Source organism: Electrophorus electricus, chromosome 17 (genome assembly GCF_041902795.1).
Source record: "Electrophorus electricus isolate QZ-2024a chromosome 17, ASM4190279v1, whole genome shotgun sequence".
Taxonomy (NCBI): domain Eukaryota; kingdom Metazoa; phylum Chordata; class Actinopteri; order Gymnotiformes; family Gymnotidae; genus Electrophorus; species Electrophorus electricus.
In genome coordinates, this window is record NC_137513.1 from 7,622,501 (window position 1) to 7,645,000 (window position 22,500).

At 45.0% G+C, this 22,500-nt stretch overlaps 1 protein-coding gene across 12 annotated transcripts in view; it reads left to right on the forward strand.

Annotated features, from left to right (window-relative positions):
- Window positions 1-22,500, forward strand: part of dync2h1 (dynein cytoplasmic 2 heavy chain 1) — a 90,392-nt gene that overhangs the window by 16,129 nt on the left and 51,763 nt on the right. For 8 of the 12 annotated variants that reach the window (XM_035533952.2, XM_035533953.2, XM_035533955.2 and 5 more), the window contains exons 8-36: window positions 461-592; window positions 1,955-2,068; window positions 2,181-2,292; window positions 2,426-2,550; window positions 2,712-2,887; window positions 3,163-3,358; window positions 3,598-3,693; window positions 4,651-4,812; window positions 5,074-5,172; window positions 5,437-5,576; window positions 6,007-6,235; window positions 8,116-8,243; window positions 8,374-8,489; window positions 8,730-8,857; window positions 9,356-9,505; window positions 9,781-9,986; window positions 11,247-11,402; window positions 12,506-12,620; window positions 14,209-14,379; window positions 14,930-15,312; window positions 16,428-16,560; window positions 16,660-16,777; window positions 17,014-17,126; window positions 20,351-20,464; window positions 20,836-20,977; window positions 21,230-21,435; window positions 21,566-21,748; window positions 21,863-22,045; window positions 22,311-22,500. The exon at window positions 22,311-22,500 is cut by the window's right edge and continues 34 nt beyond it. In XM_035533952.2, coding sequence (XP_035389845.1) covers window positions 461-592; window positions 1,955-2,068; window positions 2,181-2,292; window positions 2,426-2,550; window positions 2,712-2,887; window positions 3,163-3,358; window positions 3,598-3,693; window positions 4,651-4,812; window positions 5,074-5,172; window positions 5,437-5,576; window positions 6,007-6,235; window positions 8,116-8,243; window positions 8,374-8,489; window positions 8,730-8,857; window positions 9,356-9,505; window positions 9,781-9,986; window positions 11,247-11,402; window positions 12,506-12,620; window positions 14,209-14,379; window positions 14,930-15,312; window positions 16,428-16,560; window positions 16,660-16,777; window positions 17,014-17,126; window positions 20,351-20,464; window positions 20,836-20,977; window positions 21,230-21,435; window positions 21,566-21,748; window positions 21,863-22,045; window positions 22,311-22,500 — 4,516 coding nt within the window. Of the gene's footprint in view, window positions 1-460; window positions 593-1,954; window positions 2,069-2,180; window positions 2,293-2,425; window positions 2,551-2,711; window positions 2,888-3,162; window positions 3,359-3,597; window positions 3,694-4,650; window positions 4,813-5,073; window positions 5,173-5,436; window positions 5,577-6,006; window positions 6,236-8,115; window positions 8,244-8,373; window positions 8,490-8,729; window positions 8,858-9,355; window positions 9,506-9,780; window positions 9,987-11,246; window positions 11,403-12,505; window positions 12,621-14,208; window positions 14,380-14,929; window positions 15,313-16,427; window positions 16,561-16,659; window positions 16,778-17,013; window positions 17,127-20,350; window positions 20,465-20,835; window positions 20,978-21,229; window positions 21,436-21,565; window positions 21,749-21,862; window positions 22,046-22,310 lie in introns of those variants that run through there. The other 4 variants (XM_081699632.1, XM_081699634.1, XM_081699639.1 and 1 more) reach the window with 2 other exon arrangements.

The window sequence follows — 22,500 nt, forward strand, 5'->3', positions numbered from 1 at the left end:
GTGAAGGGTAATGAATTGTAATAAACTGTGTATCTTGCAGTGCAAATTTATGCTCTGTGTGTTTGTAGTAGTTCTTGCGACTACACTGTATGTCATTTATTAATCATTATTGAAATATTGGCTTTTGCAATACTGGAATCCCAGGATTTTGTAATATTTTCTCTAGTGTGCTGTAAATATCCTGACTGATGTGACATATTTTTCGTGGGTAGTCTGTGGGTGTGTATGTGGACATTCTCATGTTACAACCAGCATAAGTTCTGTCACTCTTGATCTGCCTTGGCGAAAGAATCCAAAACAGCCTTGATACTTTTGCCATTCGCCATGTTTTAATATGATTTTAATATGATGTAATATGATCAATGTGACCCATTGTAACCATGTGCAGTGGAGAGGTTAAACTTGTATTGGTGGTTGTGTGTGTGTGTGTGTGTCTGTGTCTGTGTATGTGTGTTGTTAGGTGCTACAAATCCGAACAGTTCAAGAGAAATTGCAGCGTTTGTTATCAGCAGGCCAGCAGCAACCTTTGACACCCAGAGTGTTTGACCCTTTCACTGGACTCAACCCTGTACTCTACAATCCTTATACTGAGGTACACAATATTCGGCACAGTGAAGAAATTAGCACAGCAACACAAGCACTAAACACAGTCAAGTACTATAAAGCAATATGGATCTCGAATCGAGGTGAACATGCAAACAAGCGCACACTTGTACTGAAGGCTTTATTTAAGGGGTTTGTGCAAAAATGGTTTTCATGGGACCACATTTGGTAGGCATCTGAGTATTACACACATTACACACCCACACATGCATGTAAGCTTATTTACAATTAAACTCTTTAGTCTTTAACTTAGTAAATTTGAAATCTCAGAAACAAAAAACAGCACCTGTTGCACTTAAAACTGTACTTAACGCAAGGTCATTAATGAATAAGTACTGACTGAAAACCATCAAGTAACTTTTTTCTTTTGATAACAGAAACCCAGATTGGTAATAACAATAAATTTGCCTTTAATGTAGCAACTCTCCCTTTTACAACTCTCCCTTTTAAGTCTCCCTAGACTTAATAATAGGGTGCGAGTATTTACTTCACAGTTCAGGACGCTTTATGCAAAAACCTTTTGGGGATTCTCCACATTTGATTATCCACATTTGATTATCAGGGGTGAACAGTCAGCTCTAAAGTGGGTTATACATGACCCTCTCAGACATCCTCCAGGTTTTCTTTAAACCGTTGGTGAGCTTCTGTCCAGGACTATAAGAAGCATTTTCTACTCGTTTGTGTAGTACCCGAGCTACACGACATTTTCCCAGCAGCTAATAGTGAAAAACATGTTGACGTGACGGAGACACACTTATTGTCCAAAAGCCGCAGGTTCCAGCCTGGGTGTGAGTGTTGCCCTTACCCTTCGTCCCTCTTTCTGGTTTACTCACTTTGTCTCTAGAGAGGGCAAATTGCTACAGTGACTAATTTGACATACAAAAGAATGTGGCAGCACATTTCACTTCTTCTTAGCCATCTGTGGCTTTATGACCTTCAAAAAGGTCTTGCCTTGTAAGAGCTCTTAGATACACCAACAGTAACATACTAGCCAGACCGACTACCCGAGGGAAAAGTGCTGATGTAGCCTTATGTTATTGTGCCTATGATTTGGAATTCCCTTCGTGGAGTTCCCTGACCTGAGAGCTCTAGTTGATCTAGAGACCTTTTTGTTCAGATTAGCTTTTAATTAATATGTGCAATTTATTTTCTGCTGTTGTATTTTATTCTAGTTTTATCTTAATCTGGTCCATTTGCTTTGTATATTATCTGTTTTAAAAATTGCTGTATATTGGTTTTATTCTTACTTGTGTGTGTGTGTGTGTGTGTGTGTGTGTGTGTGCGTGAGCGTGTGCGTGCACGCATGTGTGTGTGTGTGTGTTTATGTTTGTGTTTGCTGGCATGTTTGTAGTCTTTGTGGAGAGCTGCTGTATCTCAGTTTGAGAGGGTGATCGCCCCTGCTGAACAGGAAGTGGCAGGAAAACTTAAGACCTGCATCAGGGATGTACAAGACAGTCCTCAGCAGGTACACACTGATATGCATGTCCATAGAAACCTACTCCTCCCTCTGTTAGCACCTATTTAAAGGCGACTTTGTGTGTGTGTGTGTGTGTGTGTGTGTGTGTGTCTGTCTTCAGTTACTGCAGGTTTTCCAGAAGCACAAAGACCTTATTAGACGGCCGACCGTGAGCAAAGCGCTCCAGCCAGAGAGAGAGATCCTACTCACACGACTGCTTGACTACTGCAAAGGTTAGGGAACACACACACACACACACCACACACACACAGACACACAAAAACACTATTGTACTCACTATTGTAAAATATAGACATACACTCCTGGTCTTCCTCAATGATGTCATAGAAGAGTATTTCTGTGCAGGGCAACGCACTGACTTTGAGAGCCGTTGCCATGGTACTCCAGGAGAGAAGAGTGGGCCTTTGGCAGGCCGCAACCTCCCTGAAGTAGTCAACAACATAGTGTGGGTGAGACAGCTAGTCATCAAGGTAAAACATACAGTATGCCCCAACACACTAGGAATCAATTTAACCTATGACTTAAGAGAGAGAGAGGGATTTGTGGAGAAGCGCAGCAGACTGTGTGTGTGTGTGTGTGTGTGTGTGTGTGTGTGTGTGTGTGTGTGTGTGTGTTGGGGGGGTGTGTTTAGGTAGATGATTCTCTAAAGATGGCAGAGGCGCTGTTGTCAGACCTGCCAGGATTTCGTTCATTTGCGCGTTTCTGTGATGAGCTGCGGGAGCAGCTAAGGGCGTATGAGCAGGAGCAGTTTGAGGATTGGTCACGAGAACTGCTGTCCAGCCTCACTGATCCCAAATCAGGAATCAGGTTCATACATACACCATGCACACACACACACACACACCCACACCCCCATCCATCCATCCACCCACCTGCCTATATACACTCATGTGCTGCTGTGGGTGTGTTAAAGGGCAGTGGTAGCTCAGTGCTTAAGGTTAAGTTGTGCTCAGTCAGAATTCTAAGCCACTTTGGATAAAAGTGTCAGCTAAATGCTATAAATGTAAATCTGTATGCATATTGATCATTATATGTTGCTCTGAGTGTGTTTGCATTCACTTCTATACGTTGTGTGTGTGTAGTCTGCAGGCGAGCGACCGTGTGATGGAGCTGGACCACGTGGATGGGACGCTGAAGGTCCATTACTCCGAGCGGCTGCTGAGTCTGCTCAGGGAGGTGAGGCAGCTCTCTGTTCTCGGCCTCGCCATCCCTGCCAAGATCCAGCAGGCTGCCAGCACCGCAGACAAGTTCTACAAGCAGGCTGTCGTACTCAAACAGGTGAGAAATAAATCACACAGACACAAGCGCACACGCGCACGTACGTCCTCGGAAACACCCTAACAACTGAATATCATAATAAAACTGAAGACAAAAATGGGTCAAGTTGTTGTAGTGTACACCGGCCTTAACATTCATGTCAGCCATTTGGTGGTGGCGTTATTATTATTATTAGTAAACTCTGGTATATGAGTCTACACATACGTCTGCATGCGTCTGTTGCTGTGTTTGCACCACAGGTGGCTTATTTCTACAACACTATAGACCAGCAGATGATCCCGGCCCAGAGACCCATGATGTTGAACTATGCCCTGGCCTTTGAGCAGGTCATTAAGGTACTGCTGCATCCTCTCTGCCACACACTGGGCAGTGTTCCTCACTCACGTATAGAAATTGCGGAATTGGCTCCAACGCAGTTTTAGTTGATTTAAAATTGATTTTTAGTTTCAGATTTGGTCAAGGTAAAATACCCAGATATGTAGCCATATTTACATGTAGTCATTTACAGGATATGCAGTCATTGGAGCCTGAAGATTCTGTTCTCATTATAACTGGAAAATGCCTCTATTTTAGGATTAATGTGCATCTACCCTGAAAACTAACACACGTTTATTTTTATTTTGCTGGTTTACATGGCACAGATTTAGTTGTTACTTAAATTAAACTGGTTTTCAAATAATTTTTTCCTTTGATTGTTTTGTATCTTATCTCCGGTTTACTGCTTCGTCTCACAGCATCTTTCTTACACTTTCACAAAGTGTTAAATAAAGAGACTTGTTTCCATTGATGGTGTTAATAAAGTATGAAGGACATTTCTTCAGGTTACTGATGCAGCTTCTTTAGTTTTATCTTGTCAGGTTTGTTGGCAGTATTCCTCCAGCTGCTTGCTGTAGCTTTAACGCGTTCCACAGTTACCACTGAGGAGCTCTAAATATTGCAGTCAGGATCCATAAGCCTTGCATTCATTAATAATCATTTAAAACATTGACTACATCATGGATAGCATTACACGTGTTAAGGGATTTCATTGCTCAGTAGTAGGCAATGATATTAAAGTTATTGATTAATTATTAATAGAAGTACGTAATTCAGCTTTTAAAGTAGAAAATACAGAATGCCCTTTTCCCCTCCTATCAAAGCATTATTGCAGAATTTGATTTTGACTCATGAAATGAAAATAAAAAGTGAAATGAGCAATCACCACTGAGGTCAGCTGTATAACAGTAGTGTTGAAGCTCATAGTTAGATATGGAACTCTTCAGTGTTGTGCGATTAACGATCATGTGTTTCAGCAGAGTCATTCAGAAGGGCATGGTGGCAACAGGAGGCTCCAGATAACGTGGGAGAAGCCCAGAGAGCTGGAGCTCTACATCAGCAGGCTGCAGAACGCCGCCGAGAGGCTCTCCACTGAGAACAGGAAGCTTCGCAAGTGGCACTCTGACTTCACTGACAAGGTGATGACCTCTGACCTTTACACCCTGACCGCTCTGTCAACTGTTCCCCAGACAGGAATTACCCCAACATCTCCAGGCCTAGACCTCAATTTAGTGGTGGACATGAATATTGTACAATTAATTTATAATTTAGGCCCACAGAGTAATCTTTTTTTGTGCGTGTGTGTGTGTTTATCATTAACTTGTACAATTTGCCTCAACTGTTTCAGCAAAAAATAGTGTGTCTCTCGCTCTCTGTGTGTGTGTGTGTGTTCACTGCAGGTGGGGGTGCTAATGGGGGTTGATCTACTACGGCAGCAGCAGCGTTGGAAGGATGGACTGCAGGAGCTCAGAACCGGCTTCGCCACCCTCGAGGCCCAGGTAATGAACTCTCATAGTCATTCGGAAACCCTGCCACAAACCCTCACCAAGCACCGAGGTCTGCTGCTCGGATTATGACTTTATTTCTCTCCATTAATCAAAGCCATAAATGACACCTTATTAATAACTAATGTCTCATATTTATGTTTTACAATAAACTGCTCAGGATTGAAGTATGTTAATGATAGATCAATGTGTAGGTAAATGTGTGTGTGTGTGTGTGTGTGTGTGTGTGTGTGTGTGTGTGTGTGTGTGTGTTTTCAGGGGATCCGTGTAAGTGATATGCGTGCATGGCGGCAGCACTGGAACCATCAGCTGTATAAAGCTCTGGAGCATCAGTACCAGGTGGGCCTGGAGGCCCTCAACAAAAACCTGCCTGAAATACACACACACCTCATCTTCAAGTGAGTCCCCGAATACACACACACACACACACCTCATATTTAAGTGAGTAACTGAAACACACACACACACACACATCATCTTCAATTGAGTAACCGAAACACACACACACCTCATCTTCAAGTGAGTCCCTGAAATACGCATAGACCACATCTTAAAATAAGTCCCCAAAACATACATATATCATCTTCTGGTCCCCAAAATGCACATACACCTCATCTTCGAGTCTCCCAAAATACAGTTGACTACATCTTCAAGTAAGTCCCCAAAATACAAATAGACCCCCATCTTTGAGTCTCCAAAACTGCACATATGCCTCAGTTAACTTTTCTTCATGCTTTAGTTGAAGTTTTCATCCAAATGGACATTTCATTGGAAGCTTTGCTAGAATGGAGTGTGTGTTACTACGTGCTGGATGTGTGTTGTGCGCAGGCAGGGCCGCCTGCAGTTCCGTCCAGCCTTTGAGGAGGTCAGGGCCAAATACTATCGGGAGATGAAGCGCTTCATCAGCATCCCCAACCAGTTCAAGGGCGTGAGCGAGCCAGGCGAGGAGCCGATCTTCAGTGCCATGATCGAGCGCAACGCCAGCAGCTTCCTCTCTGTGTACAGCAAAGCCGAGCAGCTCTTCGGCAGGCTGCTCCGCGTACAGGACACGTTCCGGGTGAGCGGGGGCCTGGGGGCGTTAAATAGTATGGAGAGGTGGATAGCAATTAAATAGTAGCTATGACATTGAGTTTAAGGGAGAGAGAAAAGAGGACATGTCTCACCTTTACTCCACCGCTCTACTTCACTTCCTCTCCTTCGACCTCTGTCCCCTTCCTGTGTTCTCCAGTGTCTCTGGGGACATCCCTTTCTGAAGCTGTGCTACCAACCCTAACACGTTTCACAATGAAGTTTGACAGCTCAGAACTAAAGACCAATTATTGCTCTTTCACTGTTGCAAATTCTATAAAATTATTAAAGAGAAGGAAGACCTCAACACACAGCTAAAGCAGCGGACATTTGTCTGCCTCCAGCTGTAATAAGCACTGACACTAGACACTAGAGCTCTTAATTTGATCCTTTTAACAGGATCAGAATTGTAACTGTGATAAATATTATTGTTAGAAGGTATCACAGTAGTTTTAGGTCATATTGTCTGGCTCTAAAACTTGTAGTTGTGCTATGGAGTGGGAATTTTAGTTTGTTGTTTTTTTTTTTGTCTTCAGTGCCTGTAGTCTCTGCTCTGATTTGATTGGATTTCATTTGCCTGTATTGAATTGTGATGAGGTGACCTCTAACTCTTGGAGTTTTAGGTCATTTTGTCTGGCCCTAAAACTTGTAGTTGTGCTATGGAGTGGGAATTTTAGTTTGTTTTTTTTTTTTTGTCTTCAGTGCATGTAGTCTCTGCTCTGATTTGATTGGATTTTTTTTTGCCTGTATTGAATTGTGATGAGGTGACCTCTAACTCTCGGAGTTCCCCGTGAGTGCGTCATTCAATCTATAAGTGCTGTGTTTGATTGTGAGAGTGCTATTGGGGAGAACTGCGGGTGCCGTCCCTTGTGTGTGTCTGTATGTTTACGTTCGTCTGCGAGTCCCTAGTGTGTGCATATGCACTCCCGTGCATGTGTGCGTGTGTGTGTGTGTGTGTGTGTGTGTGTGTGTGTGTGTGTGTGTGTGTGTGTGTGAGTGCGTGCGTGCGCGCACGTGTGTGTGTAGACGTGTAGACATATCGATGTGTGTACATAGTCTACTGTCTCCTGAGCTATCCTCATATGTGGGGGTGTGTGCATGTGTGTAGAGCTCACTAAAGTCAGTCCTTTCGGTTCTGCTTTTCATCTTCAAATGTACTTTGGTTTTCAGAGTCTGTGTTGTGGTTGAATGTATAAAGATCCTTTTCTCTTTCTGTCTTTAGTCTGAAATTTCCACTGCCACTTTCTCAAACATTTTGCTACTTTGTTTGCTCCACTGAGCACTTGAACCACATCAGTCACTGATGTATCAGCAAAGCATGGTTCATCTTGGCATGGTTCATGGTCCCATAGTTCCCTTCATGGTCTTTGCAGACTTTCCCTGCTCATGATCTGTGCAATGGTGTGGCGCACACTGATTGACTGCTGCCCCCTGTCTTCTGCGCGAATATGTGTGAAGGGGCAGCGCTTGCAGGTTGGACTGCCCCACACTCCCACAACCCATCAACGATTTTGTGTATTCATCTGCACTCATGGTTCTAGAGTGAGGTCCCTAGACTGCCACATATATGCCTGTCAAAACTGGTACTGCAACGATTGGAAGTGTTGGGTGTCAGGCTGTAGACCTGCTATGGGAGTCGGGCATGCTGTGGGGGTCAGGCGTGGTGTACGATCTTCTTTTGCTGTTGTTTAGACACTAGAGTTGAGAGATTGAAAACATCATTCAGACAGTGCGACTTCTAACATGATCCAGATAATTGTCTCAAGTATAGGAAAATGTAATTACATTAATTAAAGTTCAGTGTTAATCAGTCTTAATTAAATATGTGTGTTTGTGTGTGTGTGTGTGTGTGTGTGTGTGTGTGTGTAGGAGTGGGTGGTCTTAGGACAGTTGGATATGGAAGCTCTAGTAGAAAGGCACCTGCACAGTGTACAGGACTGGGAGAAAAACTTCAGAGCCCTCAAAGCAAAGGGGAAAGAGTCTGAACGCCTCCCCAGGTAAACACCCCACACACACATGCACCACCATTTTGGTGCTGTAGTAATTTCTTTGAGTGAGTGTGCGTGTGTGTGTGTGTTTTGTGTGCATGCACGCGCATGCGTGCTGTGTGTGTTTACATGCCTGTAGTATGGAGAAAGTGGACTGTGTCACAGTGAACTGTGAGCCAGTGAGGGCTGTGATTGATGATCTAATCCAGAAGCTCTTTGACACACTGTTGTCGTCTCTGCGAAAATCCATCCAGGGTGAGAAACATGGAACGTCCAAAACACTCCACACAGTCACATCACTTAACCCAAACACACCACACTCTCACATTACTTAACCCAAAACACTACACACACTCATTTTGACACAGCAGCATGTCAGTGAGCAAACTTTAGCACATGCAGAATACAATGCTGCCATCTACTGGATATAGTTTCCATTGCGTACAGTGAATGAGGTGTGAACCAGATTGCTAAGATGTGTGGCTTTGTCTTTAGGTCACATCCAGGCCATAGACTCATTTGTTACTAGTGCACTGGAGATGTTATCTATCCGACCAGAAAGTATAGAAGAGATTGGTGATGCCAATGCCAGACACAGTCAACTACAGGCCAAGAAACCTGAGGTATGTGGTAGCTCAGTGGTACTTGCCTAGTAGTAATCAGAAGGTTGCCAGTTCAACTCCCACCACTGCCAACTTGCCACTTTTGGGTCCTTGAGCAAGACTCTTAACCCACAATTGCTTGAATTCAGTCATAATTGTAAGTGGCTTTGGATAAAACTGTCAGCTAAAATGGCATAAGTGTAAATGTTCAGTGTTACTATAGTGGTAACGCTATTGTAATTATTTGTTCATTGTTATTGCAGTAGTTACGCTACTGTAATGATGTGTTCAGTGTTACCACAGTAGAAATGCTACTGTAGTTATGTGTTCATTGTTACTGCAGTAGTAACGCTACTGTAATGATGTGTTCAGTGTGACTACAGTAGTAACACTACTGTAATGATGTGTTTAGTGTTACTGCAGTAGTAACGCTACTGTAATGTGTTCAGTGTTACTACAGTTGTGGGGCTGCTCTAAGGAGTCCACTGTGTTGGTGTACTGCTGTACTGGTGTGTGCAGGTTCTTCCTCAGTTCCAGCAGGCTGAGGAGAAGAACAGGTTGCTGCGTTCAGTGGCAGGAGGCGGTGTAGATTCCATCAGCTCCCTCAGAGCCAAGTGGGACAAGTTTGAGCTCATAATGGAGAGCCACCAGCTCATGATCAAAGAACAAGTACACACACACCCATACACACACACACACATACACACAAGCAGATGTGTAAGTTCAGTTTCAAAACTCTAGTCCTGTCATGATTTTGTTTCAACAGTTGAACAGTCTGCCAGCAGGTTTGGGCTACTGGTCAGATGGAATTGGTTGGATCTCGGAAGGGAGTTTTGACTTCTAAACCTGAACATCTGCAGAAACAGTCGACCCCCCCACCTCGTCCCTACTGTTATAGGGCATATGGGTCTTCTCCCCTCTTCACACTGTTCCTCCTCCTCCAGGTGGGGGTGATGAAGGGGAGTGTAGCTTCCCGCGTGCAGGTGTACCTGCAGGAGCTGCAGAAGTTTGCCACTCGATGGGAGCAGCTCAGACCCAGCCATGACATCATTGAGTCAGGTGACCAGCAGGCCCTGCAGCGGGCTGTGGAGAGCGTCCACGAGAAGAGAGCCGAGTTTGAAGAGCTTGAGTGCAAACGCAAAAAGCTCATGTACGCGCACACACCTACACGCACACCCACCCATACACACACACTCACACACACACACCTACACGCACACCCACCCATACACACACACTCACACACACACACCTACACGCACACCCACCCATACACACACACACACTCACACACACACACCTACACGCACACCCACCCATACACACACACACACACACACACACACACACGCACACACACACTCACACACACACACACTCACACACACACACATACTCCTACCCACACACACCCCCACACAGCCGCCCACACCTTGTCACAGAGCCAATACACCCCTGTATTCACACACGCAGTCTCACACAGGGATAGCGCTCCAGTTTTGGACAAATGTTTTGCTACCAGTGTGGCGGTTAGTAAGATTTCAGCTAGGTTTGAAATCTTTCCCCATTACAAAAATAGTGCACTATATTTTACTGCAGACTGCTCTGTAGTGCTCTTATGTTAGCATGGTATTCTTATGTAGACTTCATGTTAACATGGTATTCTCATGTAAACTTCATGTATAGTTCAATATGAAAGATGCACAATACCCTGGAAATTGTAGTGTATGGATGACGTGTGTTATGTTTTCTAGTGTGTACCTTAATGCAATGCAAAGATGTTAAAACATAAGAGTTGTCTTATTTCAAGCCATGCAAAGATGGCAACAGATGGCAATTTTGTGCGCAAAAGTAAAGAGGCAGGAGTGGAATAATATAAGATGAAGACATATAAGGCTGTTATTTTTCAATTTTTGGGGGCATAAGTGATGCTATTTTTGTCAGTTTATCTGTGATGTCATCGTCGCTAGCTAGCTACCGCGTTTGTTTTGGTTAAACTTAAGGGTTGCTTCAGTCAGCTGAAGCTTTTTTTTTTGTCAAAACTGTAGCTTGAATGTGAATGTGTAGGTTGCTGTCATAATGTAATATTCGAAAGTATTCGAAACTGCTGTCGTGTCTCACAGTGCCAGGTCCCTGTAGAGCAAACTACATAGGTTCTTCTATGTACAAACACATATCCACATAAAATATAGGGAGCAGTGACTGTGTAAGTGAATAAGTGAATTGTTTCGCATTGCTAATGTATGTGGATATGTGTTTGTTGGATGGCAGTGTGTGTCAGAGAATGTTAACTGCTGTTTGTGTGTTTTCTGCGTGTGTGTATATTGCTTGTGTGCTTTCTGTGTATGTATGTGTGTGTGTGCATGCATGTATGATTGTGTACGTGTGTGTACGTGTGTATGTTTCATAGGGAGGACTGTGAGCACTTTGAGCTGGACATTCCAGACATGTCTCTGGCATATGACACACTGCGGGACCTGCAGGAGTGCTCGGACATGTGGGCATTTTATGAGCAGTTTCAGCAGGGCCTGGAGCACAGCGCACAGCAGGACTGGATAACATTCAGGTCAGCACATGCACACGCGCCCACACACACACACACACACACACACACACACACACACACACACACACACAGTTCCAGAGTCATGCATAGATAGTTAAAAATTCTTACATTACAGAAGGAAAAAAGTGGGAAAAACAATGTAGTGCTGACTACACTGTAGTGCTGACTACACTGTAGTGCTGACTACACTGTAGTGATGACTACACTGTAGTGCTGACTACACTGTAGTGATGACTACACTGTAGTGCTGACTACACTGTAGTGCTGACTACACTAGTGATGACTACACTGTAGTGATGACTACACTGTAGTGCTGACTACACTGTAGTGATGACTACACTGTAGTGATGACTACACTGTAGTGCAGACTACACTGTAGTGATGACTACACTGTAGTGATGACTACACTGTTGTGATGACTACACTGTAGTGCTGACTGGGAGGGAGTGATGACTAGAATGTAGGACCAACTGTTGCATACAGGGTTGTTTTACATGTCTGTTCTTTAGAAACAAACAGTGAGAACAACTTATTCAACCGAATCATAAAATCACTGTACAGACATGTTTTACAGGGGCTTTAAATGTACTCCTCAGGGCGTAAATGTCCTCCCTTGTTTTCTGTGCCCTTAATAGTTCTTAAAACCTCCTAGAGCAACATAGAATTATGTACAAATAAATAGGTGTACATGGTATTTTGTCCAAAAGATACATTTTTATTACAATGAGCGAAAACTGACTAACATCTGTTTGAACAAGAGTACTGCACATAAAAGGGAGTTTAAGTGTTGCAAATGTCTTGTACTTGTTACTGTTGCATGTACGTTTTCAGCAGAGGAAAAGAAAACTGGTTTTCTTTGGCCTTAGAATCTTAAGATGGTGTTTAGTTTTAAGTTTACTTTGTATTTTTACAATTAGAGACTAAGAAGATTTAGAGGATTAAGAAGTCCAGTTAATCTTCCAGAATCGCTGACCCATTACTATGATGAGAAAAGCCATTTTTGGACACAAAGCAGACAGCAGCTGGAGGTTTCACACAACACTAGAATAAATGCGTTAGCCATCATTTACAGAATGTGCACGGTTGTTTGTTCTTCTCTGCAGGAGCAAGACATATGAGTTTGAGGAGTTTCTGTTCACATGGCATGAGCGCCTACGGAAGGTGGAGGCGCACACGACCATGTCTGTCATGCTGCAGAAGGAGGTGGACAAATACAAGGTGGAGGTCCTTCTGAGGCGCCTGTTTCTTTGCGACACTGGTTGCTAAAGAGCAACCGTTAGAGCTGCAGTTATAGGTAGACAGTTCACAATAGAGCTTAAGTATGCAGGTAAGGACCGAGCTATGGTCAGGGGTAGAAAGAGGTCACAATAGAGCTTAAGTATACAGGTAAGGACCGAGCTATGGTCAGGGGTAGACAGAGTTCACAATAGAGCTTAAGTATACAGGTAAGGACCGAGCTATGGTCAGGGGTAGACAGAGTTCACAATAGAGCTTAAGTATACAGGTAAGGACCGAGCTATGGTCAGGGGTAGACAGAGTTCACACTAGAGCGTATGTATACAGGTAAGGACCGAGCTATGGTCAGGGGTAGACAGAGTTCACAATAGAGCTTAAGTATGCAGGTAAGGACCGAGCTATGGTCAGGGGTAGAAAGAGTTCACACTAGAGCATATATATACAGGTAAGGACCAAGCTATGGTCAGGGGTAGACAGAGTTCACACTAGAGCGTATGTATACAGGTAAGGACCGAGCTATGGTCAGGGGTAGACAGAGTTCACAATAGAGCTTAAGTATGCAGGTAAGGACCGAGCTATGGTCAGGGGTAGACAGAGTTCACAATAGAGCTTAAGTATACAGGTAAGGACCGAGCTATGGTCAGGAGTAGACAGAGTTCACAATAGAGCGTATATATACAGGTAAGGACCGAGCTATGGTCAGGGGTAGACAGAGTTCACAATAGAGCTTAAGTATACAGGTAAGGACCGAGCTATGGTCAGGGGTAGAAAGAGTTCACAATAGAGCGTATATATACAGGTAAGGACCGAGCTATGGTCAGGGGTAGACAGTTCACAACAGAGCTTAAGTATACAGGTAAGGACCGAGCTATGGTCAGGGGTAGAAAGAGTTCACAATAGAGCGTATATATACAGGTAAGGACCGAGCTATGGTCAGGGGTAGACAGTTCACAACAGAGCTTAAGTATACAGGTAAGGACCGAGCTATGGTCAGGGGTAGAAAGAGTTCACAATAGAGCTTAAGTATACAGGTAAGGACCGAGCTATGGTCAGGGGTAGACAGAGTTCACAATAGAGCTTAAGTATACAGGTAAGGACCGAGCTATGGTCAGGGGTAGACAGAGTTCACAATAGAGCTTAAGTATACAGGTAAGGACCGAGCTATGGTCAGGGGTAGACAGAGTTCACAATAGAGCGCATGTATACAGTCGCTACACAGTTACTGACAGAGCTACAGTTAGAGGTAGACAGACAAAGTTAGAGTTGGATGTGTAATCTTTTGCGTGTAAAGCTTTTGCATGTAAATCTTTTCAAAGCATACTGAATCTCTGTGACCTTACTGCTATAGTACAATTCAGGTTTCGGTTTTCAGAGCTGAACTTGAGCTGGGTATCCATTTCTCATTGGTTCCACTAATACTTTTGGTTATTGTAGGACATTTGTCATATATTTGAAAACTTGTTGCCTTTAGTTCTACAAATAATGAAACAATACTCTCTCCAATTACCTGCTATGGTTTATAAGACTGGATATACAAATTTTGTGTGTGTGTGTGTGTTTGTGTGAGCAGGGCCTGGTCCCTGTACTGAAGTATGTGCGGGGTGAGCATCTGTCTCAGGATCACTGGTTGGATCTGTTCCGCATGCTTGGGCTGCCCAGAGGAACCACACTGGAGAAACTTCTGTTCAGAGACCTACTGAACGTTACACACACCATCGTAGACAAGGCCCTGGAGCTGAAGGTACACACACACACACACACACACACACACACACACACACACACACACACACGCATGCACGCGCACACACACACACACAAACATGCACGCACGCACACACTTACTCACACGCCCACTTTAATTGAAAAGTACCCCTTTAATTGCTAACTGCTGTATTAGAAGCACCTGCTGGGTTAAGCATGCCCCCCAGCATCAGAACAGTGGTCATAAACTGACCATTGATGAAGGGTTAGGCGATGGCTATATGCAAATTAAAACAGATGGCCTGTAATCTGTAACTGAACATCTACAAAGTGTTTCTAATTGTTTCTAAGTGTTTCTAATAAAGTGGGCACATCATGTAGTTGGCAGAAATCGAGCATTTTAGTGCAGATAATTGATATGCTTGGCAACTTGCTGACACTAACCACACATTGTACATGTGAGTTATTTCTGGGTAACAGTGAGATCACTGGCATAAGGCAGGGGCACACGGGGCACACCCCTAGCTGAGGAAGGGGATTGTATACACGTGCCCTCGCAGTGTGTGACTGCACACATCCATGCGTAGGACCTGAACAGCCGTGCGCATGCGGAGGTGAGCATCCGCGAGGCTCTGCGAGAATTGGAGCTGTGGGGGGCAGGGGTCAGCTTCTCCCTGAGCGAGTACAGGGATAGCGCCGGTGACCCCGTGAGCCTCATCCGCGACTGGAGGGACGTGGTCACCCAGGTAGGGGACAACCGCTGCCTGCTTCAGTCCCTGAAGGACTCGCCCTACTACCAGCGCTTCCAAGACAAGCTCGCACTGTGGGAGGGCCGGCTGGCCGACCTCGACGAGTACCTGCACAGCCTCAACACCATCCAAAGGAAGTGGGTCTACCTCCAGCCCATATTTGGCCGCGGGGCGTTGCCGCGGGAGCAGGCCCGCTTTCAGAGAGTGGACGAGGACTTCAGGTCAGTTGGCCAAAAGAGTGCGATTGTATGTGTGTGTGTGTGTGTGTGTGTTTTGTGTGTGTGTTCCAAAGAATGAAATGATTCAAGGAGGCTGCTGGGGGAGTAGTCGTGGTTGTTGGTCATTGGTCGGTCCGCTGCCGGCAAGAACAATCCTTGCGCCCATCATTCAACCACAACACAGCTAGCGGTTCACTGTCAGTTTTCAGTCAATCAGTACTCTATATTTTAGTTCTATAGACCAATCAAAGTAAGGTAAGATCTACATCTTCCAGAAGATATTTGAGTATTGCATCACATCAGATGCTCTAGCAGCTTGCTGACAGATTAAAAGTTTTATTTTGTTTTTCATTTGCTGCTATATTCAGTTCTTCAGTTTAGTTGAGATGATTATTGGCTTATTCCAGCCAGTGACACAGACGTACTGAAACAAGTGCCGACAACTGCAGCAGCACTGATTAGCCAGCCAGCTGCAACCAGCAATGCCACAGAGTGCGTACACTTGGCTTGTCAGCAGAGGTCTGCTATCTGCAGCTCAGATCGAATTTTTGCTTCTTACCGTTTGAAATAAATGTGCCGCATCGCTCCTAAAGCTCAAGTTGGATTTTAATTTGAATTTTCTGTGGCACCTGAAATGATTTAATGGGAAACGGACAATTTGAATACGATGCCATTAAGGTGGAATGGCAAATTAGAATAGGAAAACAACAGTTTGAAGTAGAAGCTGACTGCAGCCTCGTGCTGCGCTTAGAATTGGTAGCCAAAGAGACATTTGAAAATGTTCCTCTACATATAATTACATAAATAAAGACAAAATGATTGTCGCATTCATTTTATGTTAGTAATGGCAAGTTTTATAAAGCACTGGGTAACTGTAGTGTGTCCATGAATATTATGCCTGTTCTTTATTTTTTGTTAGTACTGTTTTGGTTTTTTTTGTTTGCCTCAATCACATGTTTTTCTTCCCTGTAGTTTAATAACATGTGCACTTAAAATCACTAAAATTCTTGGCTGGTGAGGAGGTCACCTTCAGGTGTTTTCTGAAGTGTTACCTTTTTCACTCAAGTTTTCATGCCTGGTGATTTGTGTATGCCTGTGCGTGTGATTTGCGTGTGTAGGGCTATTATGTCTGACGTGCAGAGAGACAGTAGGGTGATCTCGCTAACAGCCCGAGCAGGGATGAGGAGCTCTTTAGTCACCCTACAGGACCAGCTGCAGCGCTGCCAGAAATCCCTCAATGACTTCCTGGAGGTGCCGTCTCACACAGCCCTGGAATACCTCCAGTGCCGCTCTGCACAACACAGCAGGTTTCAGTGACCACCGTGTGTGACCCCTGTGTGACCCCCGCAGGAGAAGCGGTCTGCGTTTCCACGATTCTACTTCATCGGTGATGACGACCTGCTGGAGATCCTGGGCCAGGCCACCAACCCCACTGTCATCCAGACCCATCTGAAGAAGCTCTTTGCGGGTGACACATGATAATATATGTGCACATACGCTCATACACAGACACACACACACACACACACACACACACACGGCAGTGTGGAGATAATGTTTGTAACTTCTTCATATATGCACACGTGTGTGTGTTCAAAGTTCAAAGAGGCTTTATTGTTTGCGTGCGTGCATGATTGCGTGATTGTATGTGTTTGTGTGTGTGTGTATGTGCGTGTGTGCGTGCGTGTGTGTGTGTGTGTGAAGGTATCCACAGTGTGGACTTTGATTTGAGCTGCAGTAGAATTATAGCTATGAGGTCACTGGAGGGAGAGGTGGTGCCTTTGAGAAACACCATCACCATTAACAATGATGTGGAGGTCTGTCACACAGAACACTCGACAACCCCCACAGAACAACATATACATCACACTCAAACCCCCACAGAACAACATATACATCACACTCAAACCCCCACAGAACAACATATACATCACACTCAAACCCCCACAGAACAACATATACATCACACTCAAACCCCCACACAGAACACCATATACATCACACTCAAACCCCCACACAGAACACCATATACATCACACTCAAACCCCCACACAGAACAACATATACATCACACTCAAACCCCCACACAGAACACCATATACATCACACTCAACCCCCCACACAGAACACCATATACATCACACTCAAACCCCCACACAGAACACCATATACATCACACTCAAACCCCCACACAGAACACCATATACATCACACTCAAACCCCCACAGAACAACATATACATCACACTCAAACCCCCACAGAACACCATATACATCACACTCAAACCCCCACAGAACACCATATACATCACACTCAAACCCCCACAGAACACCATATATATCACACTCAAACCCCCACACAGAACACCATATACATCACACTCAAATCCCCACACAGAACACCATATACATCACACTCAAATCCCCACACAGAACACCATATACATCACACTCAAACCCCCACAGAACACCATATACATCACACTCAAACCCCCACAGAACACCATATACATCACACTCAAACCCCCACACAGAACACCATATACATCACACTCAAACCCCCACACAGAACACCATATACATCACACTCAAACCCCCACAGAACACCATATACATCACACTCAAACCCCCACACAGAACACCATATACATCACACTCAAACCCCCACACAGAACACCATATACATCACACTCAAACCCTCACACAGAACACCATATACATCACACTCAAACCCCCACAGAACACCATATACATCACACTCAAACCCCCACAGAACACCATATACATCACACTCAAACCCCCACAGAACACCATATACATCACACTCAAACCCCCACAGAACACCATATACATCACACTCAAACCCCCACACAGAACACCATATACATCACACTCAAATCCCCACACAGAACACCATATACATCACACTCAAACCCCCACAGAACACCCTATACATCACACTCAAACCCCCACACAGAACACCATATACATCACACTCAAACCCCCACACAGAACACCATATACATCACACTTAAACCCCCCCACAGAACACCATATACATCACACTCAAACCCCCACAGAACACCATATACATCACACTCAAACCCCCACAGAACAACGTATACATCACACTCAAACCCCCACAGAACAACGTATACATCACACTCAAACCCCCACAGAACACCGTATACATCACACTCAAACCCCCACAGAACACCGTATACATCACACTCAAACCCCCACAGAACACCATATACATCACACTCAAACCCCCACAGAACAACGTATACATCACACTCAAACCCCCACACAGGACAACTTATACATCACACTCAAACCCCCACACAGAACACCATATACATCACACTCAAACCCCCACACAGAACAACTTATACATCACACTCAAACCCCCACACAGAACACCATATACATCACACTCAAACCCCCACACAGAACACCGTATACATCACACTCAAACCCCCACAGAACAACGTATACATCACACTCAAACCCCCACACAGAACACCATATACATCACACTCAAACCCCCACAGAACAACATATACATCACACTCAAACCCCCACAGAACACCATATACATCACACTCAAACCCCCACAGAACACCATATACATCACACTCAAACCCCCACAGAACACCATATACATCACACTCAAACCCCCACACAGAACACCATATACATCACACTCAAATCCCCACACAGAACACCATATACATCACACTCAAACCCCCACAGAACACCATATACATCACACTCAAACCCCCACAGAACACCATATACATCACACTCAAACCCCCACACAGAACACCATATACATCACACTCAAACCCCCACACAGAACACCATATACATCACACTCAAACCCCCACAGAACACCATATACATCACACTCAAACCCCCACACAGAACACCATATACATCACACTCAAACCCCCACACAGAACACCAAATACATCACACTCAAACCCCCACAGAACACCATATACATCACACTCAAACCCCCACAGAACACCATATACATCACACTCAAACCCCCACACAGAACACCATATACATCACACTCAAATCCCCACACAGAACACCATATACATCACACTCAAACCCCCACAGAACACCATATACATCACACTCAAACCCCCACACAGAACACCATATACATCACACTTAAACCCCCCCACAGAACACCATATACATCACACTCAAACCCCCACAGAACACCATATACATCACACTCAAACCCCCACAGAACAACGTATACATCACACTCAAACCCCCCACAGAACAACGTATACATCACACTCAAACCCCCACAGAACACCGTATACATCACACTCAAACCCCCACAGAACACCGTATACATCACACTCAAACCCCCACAGAACACCATATACATCACACTCAAACCCCCACAGAACAACGTATACATCACACTCAAACCCCCACACAGGACAACTTATACATCATACTCAAACCCCCACACAGGACAACTTATACATCACACTCAAACCCCCACACAGGACAACTTATACATCACACTCAAACCCCCACACAGAACAACTTATACATCACACTCAAACCCCCACACAGAACAACTTATACATCACACTCAAACCCCCACACAGAACAACTTATACATCACACTCAAACCCCCACACAGAACAACTTATACATCACACTCAAACCCCCACAGAACACCATATACATCACCTCCAAACCCCTACACAGAACACCATATACATCACACTCAAACCCCCACACAACAACATACATCACATTCGAACTCCACATGGAACAGCATTAATGTGACACCTGAACCTCGCATGCAACAGCATATACATCACACTCAAACCCCACACATAAAACAGCATGTGTATTTATCACACATTCAAGCTCCTACCAAACTTTCCTATGTATTGCTCTTGTTATGTGTGCATGCACTTGTGTGTGTGTGTGTGTGTGTGTGTGTGTGTATGTGTCTGTGTGTGCGCATGTGTGTGTGCTCGTGCGTGCGTGCTTGTTAGGTGTGGCTAAGTGAGCTGTCAAAAGAGATGAAAGAGACACTGAAGTTTCTGCTGTGTGAGTGTGTGAGCTCAGTGAAGCGAGGAGGCGTGGACCCCAACCGCTACCCCTCACAGGTAACACCTGCATATGTCAGTTTCATAGCCCACACCCGAGCCACGCTTACTCGCAATCATCCAGCCTGTGCTTCTTTAGGACATTTCAATTGAGTATAATTCTCATTTTATGTAACTAATATGTATAATGCTCATTTTACTACGTACAGTATATTTGTCATGTATTTGTTGAGTATTTAATGAGTTTCATTTGCACTGGGACCTAGAAAGCAACAAAAAGAATGAAAAGACGAGGGGAAATGTTCTGTGATACTTCAAGTGAATTTCTATGATGCTTTGCTTTCACTGGAGTGTCTGATTTTACTTTACCTTTGCTAGGTGTGTACCTATGGCTCTGGCGTGTTTGCGCGTGTGTGTCTGTGTGCGCGCAGATCCTTTGCTTGGCTGAGCAGATTCAGTTTACAGAGGATGTGGAGAGTGCCATCCGTCAGCAGGACCTCCACCAGCTGGAGCTGGAGCTGATGGCCAAGCTGGATCACTACACCAACACAGACACCAGCACCGACTCTGCGGGTACAGCGGGGGAGTGTGTGCGCATGTGTGCAAGAATGAGTGTCTGTGTGCATGCGTGTGTGCACATATGATGTGGGACAATAAAAGAGCTTTTGTTTACTGGGTGAGCTTTGTTTACAATACGCCATTGCTGAGATAAATCAGAAAACTTTGTCCTAAAAACAGAACATGTGGTTAATGTGCTGACCGACTGCAGTAGCGATGGCTGCTTTCAGTGGTGGACACTGAATGTACATGTATGTGTGTGCGTAGAGTCCGGTGTGCTGCAGTTGAAGCTGAAGACTCTGGTTCTGGATGTGATCCACAACCTGTCGGTGGTGCAGCAGCTGCTGGAGACCCACGCGCACAGCACGGACGACTGGGTGTGGAAGAAGCAGCTTCGCTTTTACATGGACCCTCAACAGCACTGCACCATACACATGGTGGATGCAGCCTTTAACTACACCTACGAGTACCAGGTACACCGACACACACAAGGGCAGTTTCGTTTAAACGTTTTGGAGCTGAAACTCTTAAAGCATCGGGCCTGTGTAAGTAATAATGAAACAATGGAATGACTGAAGGCTGGTCTCTCCTTTTTGGCGACAGGGTAATGCCCCTAAGCTGGTCCACACTCCCCTGACGGACAAGTGCTATCTAACGCTGACTCAGGCCATGAGAATGGGCTTGGGGGGCAACCCGTACGGCCCGGCAGGGACGGGCAAGACCGAGTCCGTCAAAGCTCTGGGGGGGCTGCTCGGCAGACAAGTGCTGGTCTTCAACTGTGACGAGGTGCGTGCGCGCACTCGCGCACACACACACACACACACACACACACACACACACACACGCGCGCGTAGGTGCTGATATTAATTGAAGCCGATGTGTATTTTGTGTGTGCTGTAGGGGATCGATGTGAAGTCCATGGGCCGTATCTTTGTTGGCTTGATGAAGTGTGGCGCATGGGGCTGCTTCGATGAGTTCAATCGCCTGGAGGAGGCTGTGCTGTCTGCTGTGTCTATGCAGATCCAGGCCATCCAGAACTCTCTGAAACACCACACAGCCACCTGTCAGCTGCTGGGGAAAGAGGTTACACACACACACACACACACACACACACACAAAATCACTCACGCAGTCACAAACATGCACGTGCTTTAAACAAGCACAGCTGTGGCTGAAATAGAATATATAATTATGGACTAATTAGTCTGGCAGTGATTGTTATATGAGCGTGTGTGTGTGTGTGTGTGTGTGTGTGTGTGTGTGTGTGTGTGTGTGTGTGTGTGTGTGTGTGTGTGTGTGTGTGTGTGTGTGTGTGTGTGTGTGTGTGTGTGTGTGTGCGTGCGTGCAGGTGGAGTTGGACCCAAACTCTGGAGTCTTTATAACTCTGAACCCTGCGGGTAAGGGTTATGGAGGGAGACAGAAACTTCCAGATAACTTGAAGCAGCTGTTCCGGCCAGTTGCCATGACGAGCCCGGATAATGAGCTGATAGCTGAGGTCATCTTATACTCAGAAGGCTTTAAGGAGGGAAAGGAGCTCG